General features: G+C 44.6%; 1 protein-coding gene across 1 annotated transcript in view; it reads left to right on the top strand.

The window, feature by feature from the left end:
- Nucleotides 1-19,042, top strand: part of LOC115144615 (secretory phospholipase A2 receptor) — a 30,385-nt gene that overhangs the window by 6,835 nt on the left and 4,508 nt on the right. The window contains 21 exon segments of the mRNA XM_065025357.1: nt 3,035-3,208; nt 3,357-3,521; nt 3,794-3,907; nt 4,212-4,358; nt 7,044-7,238; nt 7,644-7,801; nt 7,913-8,023; nt 9,833-9,945; nt 10,075-10,247; nt 11,060-11,268; nt 11,515-11,660; nt 11,855-12,075; nt 12,281-12,316; nt 12,485-12,645; nt 13,470-13,534; nt 13,680-13,783; nt 13,854-13,990; nt 16,233-16,288; nt 16,290-16,458; nt 16,620-16,764; nt 17,066-17,301. Coding sequence (XP_064881429.1) covers nt 3,035-3,208; nt 3,357-3,521; nt 3,794-3,907; nt 4,212-4,358; nt 7,044-7,238; nt 7,644-7,801; nt 7,913-8,023; nt 9,833-9,945; nt 10,075-10,247; nt 11,060-11,268; nt 11,515-11,660; nt 11,855-12,075; nt 12,281-12,316; nt 12,485-12,645; nt 13,470-13,534; nt 13,680-13,783; nt 13,854-13,990; nt 16,233-16,288; nt 16,290-16,458; nt 16,620-16,764; nt 17,066-17,301 — 3,035 coding nt within the window.

The following is a 19,042-nucleotide window of genomic DNA, read 5'->3' as shown; positions in this document are numbered from 1 at the left end:
TATATACCATTCCTGGCTTCTTAGATGTTTCATGATGTTCTATTATTTCTAGTAGTTGTCGTATATTATCTCCAATGTATCGTCCATGTAAAAAACCTGTCCGATAAGGATGAACAATACCTGGTAAAACCCTTTTAATTCTGAGTGCTATGCATTTTGCTAGTATTTTTGCATCACAACATTGAAATGTAAGGGGCCTCCAGTTTTTTAGATAGACCGGGTCTTAATATTTCCAATCTGGGTCTTGTTTTAAAAGTAGAGAAATCAGACCTTCCTGCTGAGTACCTAACAGACTACCAGTTCTATAGGAGTAGTTAAAACAATCTAACAATGGAGCTTTTAATATATCAAAAAATACTTGATATACCTCTACCGGTATGCCATCAAGCCCTGGGGTTTTTCCAGACTGAAAGGATTTAATAGCCTCAAAAAGTTATTCCTCTGTAATTTGGCCTTCACACTGATCTTTCTGTACATTTGTTCATTTTCCATGTTTTATATTATTTGTAAAGAATTCCTTTCCGTAATCTTCATTCAGTGGGAGAGGATGAGACGGGAAAGAGAACATCTGCCTAAAATAATTAGCTTCCTTTTTTAAAATATCATTTGGAGAATCATAGATGACTCAGTCTTCAGTAATGAGTTTCTGCAAATTCTTTTTGTTAGCATTCCTATATTGGAGATTCGGGAAGAATTTTGTGCAATTTTCTCCATTTTCCATCCAGTTTGCTTTATTTTTGTAATAGATTGTTCTTGAATAAGTTCCTCAAGTTCTTTTTGTTTAACCTCTAACTTATTTTCTATCTCTGTAGTATCGTTTTTATTGCTATCTACCTGTACTATTAGTTCCTGGTCTTGTTTCTTTAGCCAGAACATGCTTTTTTAATATGGATGAATATTGAATTGAATGACCCCTGAAGGTACATTTAAAGGTATCCCAAACAATAAGGGGATTTGCTGAACCTATATTATACTGGACAAATTCAGTTATAAATGATTTTGTCTTAGTTAAAAATAAGTTGTCCTCCAGTAAACTTTGATAAAATTTCCAATATCCTCGTCCACGTGGAAAATCTATGGGAGTTATGTGAAGGCCAATTAGATGATGATCCGATCGCATTCTGTCTCCTATTGAAACTTTTTTAACCTTTGATGCAAGAGAGAAAGAGACAGGAAAGTAGTCAAGACAACTAGCTTAATTAAGTCTCCTCCATGTATATCTCACTAGGTCGGGGTTTTTTAGTCTCCAAGTATCCACTATTTCTAATGTGTCCATAATATTGGTTATTTCCTTAAGCGCATGGTGATGATATTTTGTAGAGTGATTACATTTATGGTCCATTGAGGTACTTAACACTGCGTTATAGTGTCCTACCATAATGATTAGATAATTTGTTGCCTGTAAGTTCAATAAATTGGTATAAATGTTTTCGAAGAGGTGTGGATCATCCTGATTTGGACCAGATAGCTTAATGAGCCAAATCTTTTTTTCGTCCACTTTCATATTCAAAAGGATCCACCTTCCTTGCGAATCATTCCGGACATTTGCACATTCAGATAATTTTTTTTGTTAATTAATATCATTGCATCCTTTGAGTTCCTTTGTCCATGACAGAAAATGATTTCACCACCCCATTCCTTTTCCCACGCAACTTCATCTAAGGATGTAGAGTGAGTTTCCTGTAAACAGTATATGTTATATTCGTTTCCCTTTAGCCATGTAAAGACTGATCTTCTTTTTTATGTAATCTGCCAAACCGCTACAATTATATCTAGCTATACTTATTTCACCCCTTACCATAACTAGATACTATTCTCAGGCTAAATTGACCATAATTAGTGCTTGTAAAGTTACTGCCATCAGAGGTATTATGAAGGTCAAAACTAGAGCTTTCAAATGTCTGATATTTAGAATTCAAGAAATAGGTTATAGCAATATTTGTTTTATTCCCTTGCCTGTGAGCTAATGCCACAGATGTTAGAAAATTGAGACAAGTTATGTGTGTAACAAATCTGAGTAGGTTGATGTGTATGATATTGGATAGGATATAATGAGAGTGTGTATGATGTCTGTACAAGAGTAAGACTATAATGTGTGATGTCCAAATAAATAATAACTCTGCCAATTTGCATGTTTCAGTGTCTATGTGTGTAACCTGTAGTGCGTATAGCCTTAATATTCATAATTGTAATCCATATCGTAGTTCATATTATTAGGCTATATGAGAAGTTCTACACCTACAGTCAGTGTGCAGGGTTCAGTTTAGCTGCTATCACATTTAACCCATCTGAACAGTACAGTTACCTTGACGAGCCATTTTGAAGTCCCCGTCTTGTGACTCAAAATTTGTGTAGAGCCTCACCATCATCATAACATAGCCAGCACTGCTGTAATACTGTTTTACCACTTCACCAAACCTTTCCCAAAACATTAGACTACTGTTCTGGCCCTCCCTTCTAGTTCATTTGAACTCTCCATTTGGCAGATTTTTTCTTACTGAATTAAGCTCAGACATTGTTCCAAAAAGCATTTGGCAATTGGCGTGTATTTGGCTCCCTACGGTTAGGCCCTAATGTTTAGGCTTAGGCTAGCCTACGCACTAACGCGAGACAAAACAAATGCAAGAAAAACCTCATCGTAGCCTATACATATGAATTGCATAAGAACGATACATTTCTGGATTTTGAATGCATTGTTTTCTCTTTATTCAGCCGCCCGCCATCCACCCGTCCTTCATCCACACAATATTTCATGACACTAAACCCACCCGCCCTGCGGATATAACCGCGGGGGGCTGCGGGTTATGAGTCAATCCGCGCACCACTAGCATAACTAGTATATTATAGTAGTGACATGCACTGACTGACCTCTTTCTACAAAGACAGTTTCATTGAGACACAGTTGTTTTGATGTTAATGCATCCGTGCAAATGCCAATCATGACTTACATAAGAAAAACGAACAGACTGGCTCACTATATGACCGTGAAAATGAGCCCAAAGAAGGGGTTAATGACCATTTTTTTTCTCTGTAGAGATCCACACACTGTTGGGTAATGCCCACGGCATGCCTTGTGCCCTGCCGTTCAAATACAACAACAAGTGGTACTCGGAGTGCACGGCAGAGGGGCGCGAGGACCACCATCGCTGGTGTGCCACCACCAGTCGATACGACCAGGATGAGAAATGGGGCTTCTGTCCCAGTCAAGGTGATGCACACTCATACACACGCGCGCGAGCACACACACACACACACACACACACACAACAGTATTGTTGCACAGTGTGGGTTTGATCAAATTTATTTGAAACAAAACAACCATGATAATATTCAAATGTCTTTGTCTCTGCCTTCAGAGTTGAGCTGCGATACGTTCTGGGACTCGAACCAGGAGAGCCGTGCGTGTTACCAGTTCAACCTGTACACCATCCTGACGTGGAGCCAGGCCGACTCCTCCTGCCTGGCCCAGGGAGGAAGTCTACTCAGCATCACTGACCTCACTGAACAGATGTACATCAGAGGTATGACAACTCGTCTCTTGAACAATTTTTACCACTATATTTAATAGTTCTATTTCAAAATGTAAAACTTTAATTCAACTTTTAGTCAGGAAAGGAGACAAGGTGGGTGGTTTGGTCTGAGCTACACATACTGAATAAACTCTATAAACGATAAACTCTTGGGTGAGGTATTATGCCTTAAAACGGACTTGTGTTCATAGTTTTGCTTATTCAGGACAAGATGTATTGCCCAGAGTTAGTGGTGTTCATGTGTTTGGTTCTGTGTCTTTCAGAGCGGCTGGCTGACGTGGGGGTGATGGTGTGGATTGGACTTAACCATCTGAGTGAGAGAACAGGGTGGCAGTGGTCTGATGGAGCTCCTCTATCCTTAGTCAACTTCACCTCAGGTAAGAGAATTTTTTTCTGCTCTCCAACCTTTTCACTCCCACACCAAGGCCCAGATTCCTCCTTTACGATGTGAATGAACAGCATTGGCGTTAGTGATAATATGTCATATCTTCATGTAGCCCTCTGAAGTGGAGTTTCTGGCCATTTTGCTCAAACCGGTCCAGTCAAATGGATCTCAGCGGTGTGAATCAAGAAGTTCCTGCTGTAGCAGTGGTGGGAGACAGAAATGTGTGTTTGAAACTAGGCCAACATTTCTCCCTTTCTACCTGTAACTCCCCCGTTACCTGTGTTGGTCTCTCCCAGGCCTATCCTCCAGCCCACTGCAGGACAACAGACAGTGTGGAGTGTATATCTCTGGGGGGCACCAGTGGCAGAGTCTGTCCTGTGAGTCTGCTCTACCCTACATCTGTAAGAAGACCCCCAATGACACCAGGAGAGCTGAGCCTCTTGGTAAGACGTCAATGGTCCTATATGTTTCATATTGTGGTCCTAACCTGGTCCCCTATCTGTTTGTGCAAAACAGTGTTTGTCATGACAATGAGTGACAGAGAGTTGGTGTGATAGCACAAACAGACTGGCGCTCAGTCTATTGTTGCCTTAGTGCTCAGCCATTGTACTACAAGAAATGATTCATAATCTGCACTGTAACGGAAAACGGTAAATTATACGGTAATTTGGGGTATTTTCAACAGTAAAATACTCTGAAATGTTTTACTGCAGCATACTGTAAATGATGGTGCATTGTGTGAAAATGTTGTGGGCGGAGCATAGAATTGCTGTATTTCAAATGGTACTGTAATTCCAACCCACAGAATACAGTACCGTACCTAAGCTTTGGAGCGCCAAAAACCTTTTGACCACTAGTGGGTGCATGGTATTGTTGTTTCTGGCTAATTAACATATTTTGAGGCGTTCCTTGTAATAGGCTATATTTGTTGCACCTGGAAGTGAGAATGTTGTAGCAGTTTAACTCCTATGTGGTTATAGTGCCCCACAGTAGGGGACAGATACAGTAGGGGACAGATTTCCAGTGGCAGCAAGTCTTCAACCTTGTTTTGTTGGTCTGTTTTGTTGGTCTGTTTTGTTGGTCTGTTTTGCACTGTCGTCGCTGCCAGTTTGGAAGCCTTTGTCAAGGCCTCTAGAAGTGTAAGTGATATAAACACCAAATATTAATCCATATACTGTAATGTGTAAACACTTTACCTAGCAGTCAACCTGCTTGCTAATGTAAAATACTGTGAAATAGAAACCCCTCCCCTTAATGAATTTCATGAATTCATCCATTCATTAATTCATCCATTCATTAGTTCATTACGATTGCAGTAGCATTCACTTTATTTTTTACAGTATAATACAGTATAATACAGTATATGTTAAGGTATTGTACCGTGTGTTATTACACAGTACTTGCTTTGATACCGTATTTATATTACAGTAGGTGTACTGTTATATGAAGTACAGAATTTGACTTGCCACCGAGCTGCCTGTAAGGTACTGTCAGATTCACAGTAACCCCTTTACATTGTGGTTTATAGGCAGTGATTACATGTAGAGGCTGATAAAAAGGTCCATCTGGCTCTAGGGCCTAGGGAATTATTATTTTGCATCCCAAATAGCTATATATATAGTGTACTACTTTCGACCAGGGCTCATAGGCTTCTGGTTAAAGTAGAGCATTATGTAGGCAATAGGGTGCTATTTGGGACTTATGCACAGAGTTTGGTTGTGTTTGGTACTTGAAGCAGCTGTCTCTGTCTGGCTCAAGAGGGCTTGGTGAGCAATCCCATTTGTCATGTTCTTATACACAGTCTCCAACTAGGACTTGTTAACAGTTCTGAACAGCCCTTTCTAATAGGTCAAACTGCATAACCATGAGCAACGTTTGGCTGTTTGTTTTGGTTGATACGGATGACTGTTTCTGTCTGGCTCGAGAGCCGTCTGGTGAACTATCCATCTGTAATGTTCCAAAACAATGTTCTCTCCAACAAGAACTGTTGAATGGTACTGAAAAAAACTTCTCTAACAGGTCAGCATTTGGGCACAGCTTGGTTGTTTTTTTCCTGATAGTGTTCTTGTTATTTATTCCAGTTCTAGTAGTAGTCTTGTTATTTATTCCAGTTCTAGTAGAAGTCTTGTTATTTATTCCAGTTCTTGTAGAAGTCTTGTTATTTATTCCAGTTCTAGTAGAAGTATTGTTATTTATTCCAGTTCTTGTAGAAGTCTTGTTATTTATTCCAGTTCTTGTAGAAGTCTTGTTATTTATTCCAGTTCTAGTAGAAGTCTTGTTATTTATTCCAGTTCTTGTAGAAGTCTTGTTATTTATTCCAGTTCTAGTAGTAGTCTTGTTATTTATTCCAGTTCTTGTAGAAGTCCTGTTATTTATTCCAGTGACAGTAGTAGTCTTGTTATTTATTCCAGTGACAGTATAAGTTCTGAGGCACTCCAGTGTGTGATGTCGTTTGAATGATTCTACGAATGGAATGGGAGAGGAGCTTCAGCTAGCAGCTCAACAGCTGGGTTCCACCTGGAACATGAACTCTTGACCTCGGCTTCTTCCACTCTAGGCTATAACAGGGCTATAACAGAAAACACATGTTGTGTACGGTTCAGTAGGCATGGCACTGGAAATGTTTTAAAATGGAGGATGAGCGTTCTTATTTGACAAGTTCAAGTAGTACACCTCCATTTTTAGAATGTTTCCACCTAGGAACGAACTTACAGCCTTCTTTCAGTCGCTCTGGATAAGAGCGTCTGCTAAATGACTTAAATGTAAATGTAAATGTATAATTCTCCAGAGTGATGAACGACACTTGGAAGAGTGGCAATGGGAGATGACTTGTTTGTGTGTATGCATTGATATGTAGGCTACGTGTGCCTTTAAAAAAAATGCATGTAGTTCTGTCTTTGAGCTGTTCTTGTCTATTGATGTTTTGTATTATGTCATTCCGTATTATGTTTCATGTTTTGCGTGGACCCCAGGAAGAGTAGCTGCCTCTTTTGCAACAGCTAATGGGGATTCAAATAAAATACCAAATTTCTCTCTTTAGAGAGTCTTAGAATGACAGGTGCATATGTTTTTGTACTGAATTGAACCGTTACCTCTCGTCTCCTTTCCTCTCCGTCACCCGCCCCCAGATAACTGGCTGTACTACCGCACGGTGTGTTCCGAGGGCTGGCTGGCCCACAACCGTTACTGCTACAAAGCCCTGGCAGAGGCTGAGGCAGGGAGCTGGGAGGAATCCTCCACTGCCTGTAACTCCATAGGGGCCAACCTCACCAGCCTACACTCTCTATCTGAGGTAGAGCTGCTGCTGGGCCTGCTGGCTAACGGTGAGTCTGGATCTGGGGTTTCTATAGTCTAGTATGGATGTTAGTTACTTTATGTGGTGTTCTATGTTCTGGGATAGTGTGGACATCATAAAGGATCACAGGAGTTGTAGCGATGAGACAAGATGGTAACTACTAACAATTGGATACCACGAAATTGGGGAGAAAAGGGTGTAAAATGTAAATTAAATTTAAAAATATATATATATACACACATACACAACATACTTAGTTGATTTGTCAACATTTCAAAAACAACTACCGGAAAGACAATTGTCTTGGCGACGCCAATTGTGTCGACCTCCCGGTCGCGGCCGGCTGCGACAGAGCCTGGGCACGAACCCAGAGTCTCTGGTGGCACAGACCACTGCATGTGTGTATATTTACGTGTTTATGTGTGTACTGTAGTCTCAGGGTCTGGCTCAGAGGTGTGGATCGGCCTGATAAAGAAGCTATCGTCTTCAGCTGTAGAGTGGTCAGACGGCTCCCCAGTCGACCTCACTCTCTGGCACGTGCACCATCCTACTCATAGCAACAGTCAGCTCTGTGCCAAGACTGGCGTGAAGGTAAGGCCAACTGAATCCTTTTTACCGATGACTACAGTCTGTGGTGGGTTCATCGTCTTTATTTGAATGAATATAGTAAATGACTCAAATGTGTGTGTGTGTTCGTCCTAGGAGGGGAACTGGCTGTTGGCACCATGCGATGAGAAGCTCCCTGCAGTGTGTAGGAGAGCAGGACTTCTGCCCCTACACCCCACTGGAGCAGGGGACGAGGGCTGTCCTGAGGTAGGCACACACACACGCGCACACGCAACCGGCCGCGACCGGGAGGTCCGTGGGGCGACGCACAATTGGCCTAGCGTCGTCCGGGTTAGGGAGGGTTTGGCCGGTAGGGATATGCGGCTTGTGGCTTGGTTGGGTTGTGTATCGGAGGACGCATGACTTTCGACCTTCGTCTCTGCCGAGCCCGTACGGGAGTTGTAGCGATGAGACAAGATAGTAGCTACCAACAATTGGATACCACGAAATTGGGGAGAAAAAGGTGGTAAAATTAAATAAAAAAAAATAAAAAAATGTTTTAAAAAAGAAACCCTACAACATATCATCACTGCATAAGTCCTAGCCCTGAGCAGAATAATGCTATAGCTGCCATATCCATGGAAGGTGAAACTGAAATTCAACATAGCGCTCTTATCAATCTTAACTCAACTGTTTCCAGAAGAACTTATTTCATGGCACCATGCATTGTTGATTCCATACATCCTTTGTCAGACAGAGGTTCTGTGGAGTGGAAACTGCTGACATTGAGCAGTGTGGTCAGAGTAGTGCCGTTCTACATATCCAGGCATGCATTACCATTACAGTGAAAGATCCTGGTTGGGTTCAGATCCCGGGTTAGGGCGAGTCTGCTCTACATTCAGTACAATGAGCTGATTCATCAGCTAGATGACTTATTGTCTGACTGTCATGTGGAGCTGTGACCTCTGTTTACGAGGACATGAGCAGATTGACTCATAAAGGCTGTTTCACTGCTCACCATGTCTTAAAACGGACAGGAAATCGCCCTGGAGGAGCAGTATCAATGGACACTAAAAAAATGTGGAACTTCACAGAATAAAGACTTTTTTCAGGGACTGTATTTGGTTGTTTTCAGGCCATGTTGGATAATTCACACAATCCCCCGACCTGTGTTGATTGACAACGGCCTCAGTTGGAAAGGGATTTGACAACATACAGAGAGAATCTCCTTCATCGCGGAGGAACTGGTGTACATTCCTTCCTCGCCCACGTGTCGGCAAGTGTTGGGGAGGTGGGAGTGAAATGTAGGACACTTGTCAAAACACCACTACTTCCTGTCCCTAAGACACTTCCCAAAAGTCCCCCTCAAGCCCCCTCCAGTCCTAACAGATGGCCCCAGTCATAGCCCTAACCCCCCACCGCCCCGTTCCCCTGACCCCAATCCTCCACGTGTGTTTGCTTGTATTAGCCACTGCCATCGACTGCTAATTCCAAACTATGCGGCTCTTACTGCCAGAATGTTTGGAGTGTAACACAATCCAGTCAGCTTGGCCGGCTCTCCTGAGCCTCTCCTGTTGCTATTCGTGTCCACCGGCCCAAACTCTTTTCAGGTGTCTGTGTGGACTAATGTGTGAGCCTGGCTCCCACCTCTAGTCCATCTCCTCCAGTATATTCAGCGCATTGTCTTGGCTGTCCTCCCTCTTCCACGGTGTCTGCAGTAGTAGAAATATTCACCCATATAATGTTAATTTTTTATTTTGATTCATTTAATCTAACTGACATACAGATGTAGGACCTTAATTTGATCACTCGTTTTGTCCCTTCAAATTTACCTGCACAGCAGGAAATGCAAACTTGTAGTGTATTCGAGGTTACGAAAGGCTTCTGAAGTTTGTAATTTCCACTTTAATTTCAGACTTTACTTGTCTTAACAAAGACAAATCAACCCCTACAAACAATGTCTATTGGTTATAATCCACTTAATAATCCACATTTCCTGCTGCTGTGCGGCATTATTTTCCTACTGTAGCAAACTGACTCAAATTAGGATCCTACACCCGTATGTCTTCCCCACAGGATTGGAAGCGGAAGGGCCACTCTTGCTACATGGTGACGAGCCACGAGCAGAGCTATGAAGACGCTGTCAAGGGTTACTACTGCAAGGCTCCTCTGGTCACAGTGGAAAACAGGTCTGATTTCTGACTCCGACTTCTCATCTTAATCATTTCTTACACACTGCACCTCAAATGGGAACTCCCATATTTCATAGTGACAGGAATACATTGTTATGAATGATTGTTGATTTCTCTCCGTGGCAGGTTTGAGCAGGCCTTTCTGAACAGCCTGGTAAATGAGATGGGAACCAACGGTAGTGTGTATTACTGGACGGCCCTACAGGACCAGGGTAGCCAAGGAGAGTACAGCTGGCTGGGGGGACACAACGGATCCACCCTACCCCTGCTCTATACAAACTGGAACAGGCATCAGCCAGGTAGGGAAGGGAGACGTGGTGGCGTGGGCGTGAGCAGAGAAACAAATCTGACCTTGGATCAGTGGACAGAGACAAACTTCAACCGTCTCCCTGGTAAACACTACTGTTTTGTTGTAGTGGATCGAGGGATATATGAGAACTATGATGTTCCCTCTATTCACACTCCTCTGTTAACAGTCTTCCCTCTCTTCCCCGCTGGCATGTTGTCTCGATCACACAGACAGACCAGACAGACAGACAGACAGACAGACAGAAAGACAGACAGACAGAAAGACAGACTTAGTTGTGGGTTAGTTTAGCCCCAGGTGGACGTGTCTGCTGTCTACTGTCCTTCATTCACTTCACTTCATTTCACACCGCGGCCTAGTCCCAAATGGCACCCTATTCCCTATGTAGTGCTCTACTCTAGTAGTGCACTGTGAAGGCAATAGCCGAATAGAGTGCCGTTTGGGATGCTGCCTCTGATTAATGAGTTGAAGTGTAATTTAGGTTTGACAATCTCAGCTTCCTTCAGTCAGTGTGAGAGCATCATTAATCATGCTGTTGCTATGGTGAAATGGCAGGACGACTTTGAAGTAGAATTCCCATCATTTAGTTAATTAAAAACTGTGGTGGCAACACTCTAACCAATGCATGCTTAGATTGGCATTGTGGATCTGTTTCTCACAGCTCAGTCTCGTTATGTCTCTCTCTCTCTTCCCCCTCTCTCTCTCTCTTCCCCCTCCCTCTCTCTCTCTCTCCCCCCCCACTCTCTCTGTCTCTCTCTCTATCCCCCCCTCTGTCTCCCTCTCCCTCTCTCCTCCCCTCTCTAGTCAGTGCAGGTGGCTGTGTGGCTATGACAGGCGGCCAGGCCTTGGGTCACTGGGAAGTGAAGGACTGCAAATCCCAGAAGGCCTTGTCAGTTTGTAAACAGAGCATCAGTGGTTACCAGGAGGTCCTGTTCCCCACAGTCCATATTGACGCTTACGCCCCCTGTCCTCCAGGCTGGGAATCACACTCCGGCCTGCTCCACTGTTACAAGGTCATCTGCCTTTCCTTCTCTTCTCCCCTCTCCATTCTATCTCTTCTCCTATTTCTATTTTCCTCAGTTATTAACTTTTTGCGAAAAGCAATGCTTATGCTACCACTTATGCTACCACTGTGAGGGAGTATGACAAGATCACTGGAATTTCTAAATTGCCCCATTAGCTGTCACTTGAAAACCAACACCGATAAGGATATGCTGTAGTCTAGGCGACGGAGTGTCATTGTTGACTGTGGTCCTCAGGCGTTCCACAGTGAGAAGGTCCTGATGAAGCGGTCGTGGGAAGACGCTGACTTCTTCTGCCAGGCTCTAGGAGCTCAGCTGGCCAGCTTCCACCACTACAAGGAGCAGGTCTTTGTCAAAGGACTCCTCCACTCCATGTTTGATGGGTTAGTTAGTGTCACAACCTACAGCCCTGTTTTCACCTTTTTATAATACTGTGTTGTCCGAAGGAATCAAGAACACACATTTACTTCAGGAAATACCTGTACCTTTTCTAGTTTTACCTGTGATTATAGATTACTCCTATTCATTCTCTCTCTCTCTCTCTCTCTCTCTCTCTCTCTCTCTCTCTCTCTTTCAGAACAGAGGGTCGTTGGTTCTGGGTGGGCTTGAATAAGAGAGACCCCCAGTCAGCAGGATCTTGGGAGTGGTCTGACGGCACCCCCGTGGTGTCCTCCTTCGTAGAGGATAAGAACGAGGAGGATGACAGACGTAGCTGTGCCGTGTACAGCGACCTGACCAACGCCCTCCTGCCACAGCCCTGCGACACCAAGCACGAGTGGATCTGCAAGGTTCCCAGAGGTAATCACTGTTATAATAACTAATGGATTGGATTGATGTAAAGCCTTTCTGCCTACAGTACATCTCTTACAGGGAAAAAACAGAGAGGTGTGGGGCTGCCTTAATCGTGTATGGAGCGTTTGAAATCTCAAAGTTGCTTATTGATTTATCCTTATAGATTTGAAAGGTTTATCACTAAGAATTGTCTGTCTTATTTGTCTCGTAGGCATGGAGCTGAACAAACCCTACTGGTATAATGACCGTAAGTAAATGTATTTGTTTTTATGTATTTTGTTATATTTTACATTTTTGACGTATTTTATTGAGTTGTTATTCATTTATTTTTATGCTTATTTGTGCTATCAATTGCAGTTGTAACTCTGAGAGGGACTGTGTGATTGGGACTGTGTAACCTTCCTCCGTCCTGTAGAGAACGAGCCCTGGGTGTTCTACAGAGGAGCAGAGTATCTGCTGGCCAAGCAGCCTTTTCCCTGGGAGGGTGTTAACCTGGCCTGTATGATGATGGGCGCCCACTTGCTGTCTGTCCACTCTAAAGAGGAGCTCCGATTCATCAGAGAGCGCATGGGGAAGGTCTGTACACACACACACACACACACACACACACACACACGCGCTGACGCACACAGTCAGACACACGTTCCGACAGTCACACTCACGGGCCGACACAAGTGAACACACACTAACGTACACACATTCAGACACACACACATGCCGACACAGTCATGCACACACATACACACACACGAGTCGGCACGAGTTCACACACACTAGCCGACACATTCACACGCGAACGCCCTCATTCCCACGCGAACGCCCTCATTCCCACAAGTGCCCTCACTCACTCTCTCTCTTACACACACATACAAAATTACACGCTGACACGTTCGCACATTTGTGCCCTCACATACAGGAACAAAATAAAGGGCCTTGTTTCACTACAGCTCAGCGTCTCGGATCAGACTGAAGGGCCCTCTGATGGAGAGGCTTTTGAAGGCTGTAAAAAGGACAGAGCTGTGGATAAAACAGCAGAGGCTGGGGCCAAGGCCAAAGAGAGGGGTTGAATGAGGCCAAGGCTGAGGAGAGGGGCTGAATGAGGCCAAGGCTGAGGAGAGGGGTTGAATGAGGCCAAGGCTGAGGAGAGGGGCTGAATGAGGCCAAGGCTGAGGAGAGGGGCTGAATGAGGCCACGGCTGAGGAGAGGGGCTGAATGAGGCCAAGGCTGAGGAGAGGGGCTGAATGAGGCCAAGGCTGAGGAGAGGGGCTGAATGAGCTCTCGTGGCGTGAAAGAGGCTGAATGGCTGACCCTTCACTGGAGCGAGGTCAGAATGCAGGAGGACGGTAGTAGGCCTTGAATGAGTGAGCTAAGCATTCCTTTTCTTCTCTTGGTTCTCTCAGCTCTCTCTGGGGTCGACTGACTGGTGGATAGGGCTGTCCACAGACCTCGTGAGGGAAGAGTTCAGGTAAGTGTTTTATTTGTTTGTTTGTTGAATGCTGTATTTTGTTATGCTGTTATGCTGTTTCTTTCATGTCGAGGGGGTGTAATAGGAGTGTGTGTGTGTGTGTGTGTGTGTGTGTGTGTGTGTGTGTGTGTGTGTGTGTACGCAGTTGGTGTGATGAGTCCGCTGTGGATTATCAGAATTGGGCAGAAGGAAGCTCCCATGATGCCCCAGTGAAACATAAACAGTGTGTGACCATGTCCTCTATCTCAGGTAAGAACACAGACACACACACACACACAACACCACGACAGACTTCTCTTTGACGTGTTGCGACCAACAGGTCAGTGGTCGGCGGGTGAGTGTGGCGGTCTCCATGCTCACGTATGTAAGCGCCGGACCGTGTCCGTGGTGGAGATTCCCAGAGAGCCTCACTACATCGGAGGCTGTCCAGAGAGATGGCTCTACTTCGGACACAAGGTTCCCCTCATTTCGCATCCTTTTATTCATTTCAAAGCCTCTGCATGGTAGGGCTTGAATGGGAGTTTGTGTAGTTTAGTGCCCATTATTTTATAACCTGATTGCCTAGTCACTTTTACCCCAACCTACATGTACATACTGTATTACCTCAATCGCCTCAACTTCCTCGTACTCCTGCACAGTGACTCAGTACCGGTACTCCTGCACAGTGACTCAGTACCGGTACTCCTGCACAGTGACTCAGTACCGGTACTCCTGCACAGTGACTCAGTAATGGTACTCCTGCACAGTGACTCAGTACCGGTACTCCTGCACAGTGACTCAGTACCGGTACTCCTGCACAGTGACTCAGTACCGGTACTCCTGCACAGTGACTCAGTAATGGTACTCCTGCACAGTGACTCAGTACCGGTACTCCTGCACAGTGACTCAGTACCGGTACTCCTGCACAGTAACTCAGTACCGGTACTCCTGCACATTGACTCAGTACCGGTACTCCTGCACAGTGACTCAGTACCGATACTCCTGCACAGTGACTCAGTACCGGTACTCCTGCACAGTGACTCAGTAATGGTACTCCTGCACAGTGACTCAGTACCGGTACTCCTGCACAGTGACTCAGTACCGGTACTCCTGCACAGTGACTCAGTACCGGTACTCCTGCACAGTGACTCAGTACCGGTACTCCTGCACAGTGACTCAGTACCGGTACTCCTGCACAGTGACTCAGTACCGGTACTCCTGCACAGTGACTCAGTACCGGTACTCCTTGCATATGGTCTCATTATTGTTATTTTATTGTGTTACTATTTCCTTTTTTATATAGAAAATATTTCTTATATGTCTTTTTAACTCTGCATTGTTGGGTTTGGGCTCGTAGGTAAGTTTACACTTGTTGTATTCGGCGCTTGTGACCAATAACATTTGATTTGATTTGAGTGTTTCTTGGTATTTCACCCAGTTGTCCTCTGAATCATTCAGATGTTCATTGGAAAACTTCAGACGGGCATGTATATGTGCTTTCTTGAGCAGTGGGACCTTGCGGGCTCTGCAGGATTTCAGTCCTTCACACGGTAGTTACCAATTATTTTCTTGGTGACTATGGTCCCAGCTGCCTTGAGATCATTGACAAGATCCTCCAGTGTAGTTCTGGGATGATTCCTCACCGTTCTCATGATCATTGCAACTCCACGAGGTGAGATCTTGCATGGAGCCCCAGGCCGAGGGAGATTGACAGTTCTTTTGTGTTTCTTCCATTTGCGAATAATCTCACCAACTGTTGTCACCTTCTCACCAAGCTGTTTGTTGATGGTCTTGTAGCCCATTCCAGCCTTGTGTAGGTCTACAATCTTGTCCCTGACATCCTTGGAGAGCTCTTTGGTCTTGGCCATGGTGGAGAGTTTGGAATCTGATTGATTGCTTCTGTGGACAGGTGTATTTTATACAGGTAACAAACTGAGATTAGGAGCACTCCCTTTAAGAGTGTGCTCCGAATCTCAGCTCGTTACCTGTATAAAAGACACCTGGGAGCCAGAAATCTTTCTGATTGAGGGGGGGTCAAATACTTATTTCCCTCAATAAAATGCAAATCAATTTATAACATTTTTGACATGCGTTTTTCAGGAGTTTTTTTTGTTATTCTGTCTCTCACTGTTCAAATAAACCTATCATTAAAATTATAGACGGATCATTTCTTTGTCAGTGGGCAAACGTACAAAATCAGCAGGGCATCAAATACTTTTTTTCCCTCACTGTATATATAGCTGACACTAACAATGCTCAGAAATGGTTGGTTCAACCCTCCTCATGTCGATCAAGGAGCATCATTAAGTCACTGGCTTCATCCTGTCGTTATCTGCACGTGGGTTGTTGTCTTAACCCCCACCCTGGCTTAGTTTCCCAGATGCAAGGATGATTTAGAGACAATGAGGGATTGTTCTACTCCTGAACTATCTCTAGTAAAACACATTCTTGTCTATGTAATGCAGTCTTTAACTCATTTGTCAGCTCAATCCATCTCTGGTGACAATACTCCCAGATTGGCTGCAGGGAACTAGAGTGGGGACCATTAAAACACAGACACTAGTACAACATAAATGTCTTACTATTAGTTAAATATGCTTTGTTAACCATTAATATCAAATAGATAAGTTAAATACTTAATTTTTCTATCACACCGTACAAGGAAAAATGTTGTTGGTGGAGCTTTACCAAAACCTGTGTTTTGTGTGTCTTCTGGCAGTGTTTCCTGCTGCACCTTCCCAACAGTGCTGAGGAGGGGAAGAGCTGGAGAGATGCCCTTCGCCATCGAAGACGAGATCGAGCAAGCGTACATCACCATGCTGCTCCAGGGCGGGACAGTGGGCGTTTGGATTGGTCTACGGGATGAGGACACCATGAAATGGACCAATGGGAAACCTGTCAGCTACACCAACTGGTCCCCTGTAGAACCCAAGAACCCTCTGACGGTAAGACCTCCTCTACGGAGATTTGAGGTTAAATGAAAAATAAAATATTGTCTTTGTGCTTTGGTGATGTTCTCTGTATAGTGTATTGATTGGGGTGTGTGTGTGTTTACCTTTCTGTGCTTGTATGCGTGCATGTGTGTGTGGGCGCCCCTCCTCTGCAGAATGAGTGGCTGAGCGGGCCCCTGGGCGGGGACGATCCTCTGTGCACGGTGCTCTCCAACAACCACAACGTCCACCTGACAGGGAAGTGGTTCGACGAGAAGTGCACAGAAAGTGGATACGGCTTTGTCTGTCAGAGACCCCAAGGTAGGACTCCCCTCTGTCACTCACCCTCATTCAGACACATTGGGGCCTATTTTCAGAGCACAGAGCTGAGATATTACCAATCAGGTCTGTATTACATCATTGATGAAACGGTTATAGCTTCCTGTTTTGTGCTCTCAAATTGTCACCCCGTTGAGTCTGCTCACTGAGAGAAATCGCCTTCGGGAATTGTTGAACATTGAAATGAGTGTTTCTGTTGATTTCGTGACGAATCGATGCCCTCATGAATCAATCTCTCTCACCTTTTCCTCTCCCTCTCTCCCTCTCTCTTTCCCTGCAACAGACGCAGCTAAACCCCCATCCCACTCCTACCTCCACCCTCTCCCTGACAATATTGAGTACAAGAACCGCAGATACAGGGTTGTCCGTGGCAACATGAGCTGGTACGAGGTGCTGCATATGTGCTTAGAGTCTGAGTCTGAGCTAGTGAGCGTTACCGACCCCTTCCACCAGGCTTTCCTTACTGTCCTTGTCAATAGATTGGCATTCCCCCACTGGATTGGACTGTATAGTCAAGACGTATGTATTATACTATACCGCTGAGTACTGCTACCTGTCTGGGCCCGTGTGCGTGTGAAGATAATGCTCGTTAACAAGCATGTCGAAGTTGGTCTGCGGCATGAATTGACCTTTGATGATGTTAGGAGTGTGTATAGTAGATTTACGGCACGGCACGGAAACCGCTAAGAGCACTAGCTAGAGGTCTTTTATAAACAACATGGCCGCAATGAAGTAATGCTGTAAATACAGAAATGCCTGAGACCACGTGCATCTGACAGTCTGTTTACTCGGATGTTGCCGCTCTCTCCCCCTCTCCAGTCCATGCCATTCTTTCAAAGCATGGTGATTTCATCTTTGTGACTGTTCCCAGCATGTTCATATCATAACCATATGTATCTGATCTCCTCAAATCAAAAGTACTAAGTCCCATTTTGGGCACTTTCTGTTCACATACACGCATCCATATTTCTACAACTCTTATATGAATACAGTGCATTCGGAAAGTATTCAGACCCCTTCCCTTTTTCCACATTTTGTTATGTTACAGCCTTATTCCAAAATGGATTCAATCATTTCCCCTCATCAATCTACACGCAATCCCCAAATTAGCAAAGCGAAAACAGGTTTTTAGAATGTTTTTTTCACATTTATTGAAAATACCAAACAGAAATACATTATTTCCATAAGTATTCAGACCCTTTGCTATGAGACTCAAAATTGAGCTAGTTACCATTCATCATCCTTGAGATGTTTCTACAGCTTGATTGGAGTCCACCTGTGGTAAATTCAATTGATTGGACATGATTTGGAAAGGCACACACCTGTCTATGTGAGCTCCCCCATTTGGCAGTGCATGTCAGAGCAGAAATCAAGCCATGAGGTCCAAGGAATTGTGTCGAGGCACAGATCTGAGGAAAGGCGCCAAAAAAATGTCTGCAGCCTTGAAGGTCCCCAAGAACACAGTGGCCTCCATCATTCTTAAATGGAAGAAGTTTGGAACCACCAAGACTCTTCCTACAGCTGGCCGTCTGGCCAAACTGAGCAATCAGGGGAGAAGGGCCTTGGACAGGGAGATGACCAATAACCTTATGGTCACTCTGACAGATGGTCTTCTGTCTTCTGTGGAGATGGGAGAACCTTCTGGAAGGACAACCATCTCTTCAGCACTACACCAATCAGGCCTTTATGGTAGAGTGGCCAGACGGAAGCCACTCCTTAGTAAAAGGCACATGACAGGCCGCTTGGAGTTTGCCAAAAGGCACCTAAAGGACTCTCAGACCATGAGAAACAAAATTCTCTGGTCTAATGAAACCAGGGTTGAACTCTTTGGCCTGAATGCCAAGTGTCACGTCTGGAGGAAACCTGGCACCATCCCTACGGTGAAGCATGGAGGTGGCAGCATCATGCTGTGGGGATGTTTCTCAGTGGCAGGGACTGGGAGACTAGGGAAAGATGAATGGAGCAAAGTTCAGAGAGATCTTTAATGAAAACCTGCTCCAGAGCGCTCAGGACTTCCGAGTGTGGCGAAGGTTCACCTTCCAATAGGACAACGACCCTAAGCACACAGCCAAAACAGGCTTCGGGACAAGTCTCTGAATGTCCTTGAGTGGCCCAGCCAGAGCCCGGACCCGGACCCGATCGAACATCTCTGAAAAGACCTGAAAATATCTGTGCAGTCAACCTGACAGAGCTTGAGAAGATCTGCAGAGAAGAATGGGAGAAACTCCCCAAATACAGGTGCGCCAACCATGTAGCGTCA

Source organism: Oncorhynchus nerka, linkage group LG2, assembly GCF_034236695.1.
Source record: "Oncorhynchus nerka isolate Pitt River linkage group LG2, Oner_Uvic_2.0, whole genome shotgun sequence".
Taxonomy (NCBI): Eukaryota; Metazoa; Chordata; class Actinopteri; order Salmoniformes; family Salmonidae; genus Oncorhynchus; species Oncorhynchus nerka.
The sequence above is the reverse complement of the archived record's forward strand: the minus strand, read 5'-3'. Positions and strand labels throughout refer to the sequence as shown.